Source organism: Salvelinus namaycush, unplaced genomic scaffold, assembly GCF_016432855.1.
Source record: "Salvelinus namaycush isolate Seneca unplaced genomic scaffold, SaNama_1.0 Scaffold825, whole genome shotgun sequence".
In the NCBI taxonomy this organism is placed as follows: domain Eukaryota; kingdom Metazoa; phylum Chordata; class Actinopteri; order Salmoniformes; family Salmonidae; genus Salvelinus; species Salvelinus namaycush.
The window spans coordinates 90,549-95,135 of record NW_024061559.1 but is presented as its reverse complement, the minus strand read 5'-3'; the positions used below and the strand labels follow the sequence as shown (position 1 = coordinate 95,135).

General features: G+C 44.3%; 1 protein-coding gene across 3 annotated transcripts; it reads right to left on the bottom strand.

Moving 5' to 3' along the window:
- Window positions 1–389: 389 nt before the first annotated feature.
- LOC120042989 (GDP-fucose transporter 1-like) lies at window positions 390–3,905 on the bottom strand. 3 transcript variants are annotated; one of them, XM_038987713.1, is made up of 3 exons: window positions 3,788–3,905; window positions 2,769–3,277; window positions 390–2,477 (listed from the first exon to the last, which is right to left on the bottom strand). In XM_038987713.1, exons 2-3 carry the CDS (start codon window positions 3,244–3,246, stop codon window positions 1,906–1,908), a joined length of 1,050 nt encoding a protein of 349 aa, XP_038843641.1. In that variant the 5' UTR covers window positions 3,247–3,277; window positions 3,788–3,905; the 3' UTR covers window positions 390–1,905. The 3 variants fall into 3 exon arrangements, with proteins under 3 accessions (XP_038843641.1, XP_038843642.1, XP_038843640.1); XM_038987714.1 differs by lacking the exon at window positions 3,788–3,905 and adding an exon at window positions 3,755–3,779; XM_038987712.1 differs by lacking the exon at window positions 3,788–3,905 and having other exon boundaries at window positions 2,769–3,746.
- Between the last annotated feature and the right edge of the window lie 682 nt (window positions 3,906–4,587).

Below are 4,587 nucleotides of genomic sequence, written 5' to 3'. Positions count from 1 at the left end.
TGGACACTACTAGTGTGAGGGATTAATGCTGCTTAGGCAGCTAACTACAGCCAGATGGCACCCTCTGACCATACCAGTGTGAGGGACTGACAGAGGTACTCATTCCTTTATACTGGTGCCATCTAGTGTTCGCTTTGTGTTTAGTAGCTTCTGGACCAAGTCTGCACTGACCGATTCCAATCGGTTTTACTGCGTAGGTCTGACACCATTAACTACCTCAGCTCTTCTCAGTTGACCAAACCCCTCGAAGAGGAGATTTCTGCTAAGGTTTCTGCTCAGGCATAAGCAAGTGAAGTATTGTTCTGTGTAAAAAAATAAAATAAAAAGATTTATGCTTGATCATGAATACAGATAAAATAACACATTTACAAGAGGCGAGTAACACGTTATGATTAACAGAATGTCCATTTATTTTTCTGAAGTACACATAAAAAAGTCACATTAAAAACGCAATCTGAAGAATACCCATCTATGTAGGCTAACTAGTTTTGGAAATCCCATGTACGGTATCTTCCAACGCACTACAAACCCTGAGCAAAAAATATAAGAAAAACAGACTTTGTATCAAGAAGCAAAACCTGAAATCTGAGAGACCCACATTGTAGGATCTCTCAGATCACCAGCCTTGAGTCTTTCTATGTAAATTCCTTTTCTAGTGTCCCATTTCCTTATTCTCATTGGTCTGAAATGATGACACTACAGAAGAGGACAAGCAGAGAGGACTTTAGGAAAGGAGGGTGTTTTAGAGTGCAGGGTCTCAACCCAGCGCTGAGACAGGAAGGAGTTATGACATAATAATAATGCTCCCGCAGGCCGGTTACCCGACAGTCTTCCTTCATGATTGAAGTTTCATGACACAGACAATACATCAACACATACATTATCTTTACCATTCCTTCTATAATCCGTTTCTTTGAAGACAAAACACACAAAATAAACAGCCATAGAAAATCTCCATCTCAGGGCATAAACAGTTCAGATTACATCCCTTGTTGTCAATTATTTAAAATGTAGTGCCCCTACTGAAGCGAGAGAGAACCAACCATCGCTTTGACGGTTTTCACTTTTATCACCTACAGGGTCACTGCTTCAAAGATATAACGTAAAGCTGTCCATAAAACCAGCACTGGCTTAATCACTTAGTAACTAAGGTGAGCTATTGTAGCCTTACAGTCGGTCTCCACCCTCCATATGCAAACTGTATACCCAACATAAGAGCCCCACTTGCCATAAAACTGTCTTTCACCGTGTCATATTGCAGTTTTGTGTCACATTTCTGATGACACATACAGGCTAACAGGAAAGTAAATTGATTTAGGTACTATCCTACGGACATATGATTCATGTTCTGAAAAAAGAGACAGTAATGATTTAGGTTATAATTCATAAACCCCCCCCCCCCACATTGAATAAATAACAGAATTGGACAAAATAACCTTGTAAGGAAATTATAAAACAATAAGGTCCCACTGAGTAACAAAACAACCCTGTAGCCTTCCTACACCTCTGTGTTACTATAGTAACGTTCATTTATATTGACAGCACACAGCCCAACTGTTCCAACATAACATCGCTGTAGAAACAACTCCGTGGTTAGGCCTTGGTGTTTACATTGTCTTCTGTCACCAGCGGGTCACCACCATGGCAGAAGGTCATCCTCTTCCCACTATACCCCCGGGTCACCACCACCACCACCATGGCAGAAGGTCATCCTCATCCCACTATACCCCCGGGTCACCACCATGATGGAAGGTCATCCTAGTCTCACTATACCCCCGGGTCACCACCATGGTGAAAGGTCATCCTCATCCCACTATACCCTCGGGTCACCACCATGGTGGAAGGTCATCCTAGTCCCACTATACCCTCGGGTCACCACCATGGTGAAAGGTCATCCTCATCCCACTATACCCCGGCATCACTCTTCTCCCCTAGCAGTTTCTCTTTGGACTCCTCCTGGGGAATATGGACCTTCTTCATCTCCATGCCTTTGACCCAGGTGTAGGCAGAAGACCCACCAAGGACCATCAGGTTACTAGTCCACCACAGGAAACTTTTACTGGACTGGTTATAGACCACAGCGATGACCGTCTGAGCGCAGGCCTTGGCCGTCCCCGACACGTTGTGCGTCAGCGGACTCGTGAACTTGATTTGGAGGCCCGTCACGTAGCCGATGGCGAAACCAAACACGCCGCCCAACGTCATCATGCCCCAGAACGTGGGGTCACCCAGGCGGCTGAAATGGACGAGGTGGCCGACCTCACCAAAGACGAGGATGAGTGGGAGGAAGAGGATGCAGGCATTGATGTTGTTGTAGAAGGAGAGCTTCCAGATGTTTCCGTCTACCGCCGGCATGACCCGCTTGGTGAAGATGGCGTTGAGGGAGACGCAGGCGCTGGCCAGCACACCAAAAAACACACCCGTCCACGACAGGGAGCCCGCCACACCTTCCTGGTCCACACCCAACCAGAATCCACCTGATGGGAGGGACAGACAGAGAAAGAAGCATTAACATTGTCCTTTAGCAGCAATTTGCAGTTTACCTTGTTCAATATATGGCCAATACAGGTGTGGCCCAGGTAGGCATTTATTAACCTGTGGTGCAATTATAGAGAAGCGTGAGGTTACTTATTATAGGTTACCTGGAAGGAAGGCTGTTGTCTAACCAGCCTGGCTTGGGTATATATATGCCTTAGACATGAGAACTTTCTAGAAAGTCAAAGTACTTGCATTAGGCCAGATATAGGTTAGTTATTATTACCACCTACCTAGAATAATTCCACAACACAGGATGGCGTAGAAGGAAGTTGTCTGCTTGAGGATCACGTAGGAGAGTAGGACGTTGAAGACCGTGCTGAGTGACCTGCCGACAGTGTAGAAGGCCACCCCTACATGCTTCAGGCACAAGTTGTTGAAGGTTATCATTCCAATGAACACGATGGACAGGGGTAGAACCTCCCGGCATACCTTTAGGTCGAACTTGACCGAGGGGAAGTCGATGACACCCGGACATAAGTGGGATAGCAAGTGCATGCCATAGCACAGTCCGACAGTCACAAGGCACTGGTAAAATGTCACAAATAGCGGCGCGTCCAAATCTTTACTGTCTAGCAAGTAGTTATTTAAGAACACCATGGTTATTGAAATGAACCAATAAATTGCGACCACACCACCTATTTTGATGGCTTTAAGTAGAAACGTCTCGCCTTTTCCTCCATCCATGGCGTCCGAGCCTGCTAGAGCCATTCTCAAGATGTTCGAGCGTTTCAACTGCACCCTGTTCATGATTGAAATCATGGAGGAAGGATATAGAACAGGTTAAAGTAAGATAATTGCAACACTCTGCTACAAAGTAACAGTATACCTTCGACCTATCGGATACAAACAATGAACGCCGTCCTCCGATTACGTGACAACTTCCTGGACAATATGAGGTACCTTTTTTTTTTTTAAAGAGACAGTGGTACATTAATCCTGTACTGAGAAACAATTCAACTTGAAGCCCGAACGCAATATGCACATGTGAGTTCAGTCAGACAGAGTGTAGCCTAATATCGACTGAACAATACTATCAGAATTACCGGATATGTTTATGCTATATGACACTCCTAGGACACATGTAGCAGCTCATCAATATCAATAGGCCCACATTCCTAGATCACATTCAGACGACACCTTTTAAATAATGATGAGTTACTGATTTCTCTATATTTGTCTCCACAATATTCCGATTCCCATCTCAATAATGCCTTACCTTAGTTGCCGTCAATATCTTTAAATGCCTTACCTTAGTTGCCGTCAATATCTTTAAAATGTTCACCAGCTGGAGACGTGACTTTTGCCACTATAGAACGAGGAAGTAAACGAATCATTCAGTATTTCTCGTCTAGTTTACTCCTCCCACAGGTCCGGGTTGAAACACGCCTTTCTTGCTTTTCCTGATTTGCCACCAGTGTGACAGAGACATCTGTGCCACTGTCTATCTATACTACAGCCTAGTCCAGATATGGGGAGCTCACTCACCCAATTCTCTGTGTCTCTCTGTCATTCATGCCTCGTCCTATGGTCATTCACTTCATCAACACACATACGCCCAGTAGGCTATTGTTACGGGCATTCCAGGTTAACAGATACAGTCGATCTAATGCAACAATTCAGGGAGACGCCTCCAGAACAGAATCAGAGAAAATGTCTATGCCTCTTCACAATAGCACCGAATGTTCTGTAAACATCAGCCCGAGAGGCTTGTACGGAGCTTGAAGTCATAACATCACCTGCTACGGAATCACAGTGTCACACTCACGGATACATTTTCAGTGTCCTCGAATCCAGTCTGGTAACAAACTTTAACCATAACATTCAACACTGGGAGACATGTGATAAGGGCAGTTAAACAGGTCAACGGTAGAACATCAGTAATTAGTTACAACAGTTAATTATAGACTAACAAGTGACAACTACTTCATTACTAAATATGGTATCAATCCATATCCACAGTAAATCAAATACAGGAAAATAATTTATCAAATGATTGCCCATTACAGCCATAAAATGATGTTGGTGCTTGCTTGACGAAAACGCTAAAAC

Coding starts and splice junctions, on each gene's coding strand:
- LOC120042989 (XM_038987712.1), bottom strand. CDS start 3,297: ATGATTTCAATCATGAACAGGGTGCAGTTGAAACGCTCGAACATCTTG. Junction 2,478..2,768: donor GTGTTGTGGAATTATTCTAG/GTAGGTGGTAAT, acceptor CCCTCCCATCAG/GTGGATTCTGGTTGGGTGTG.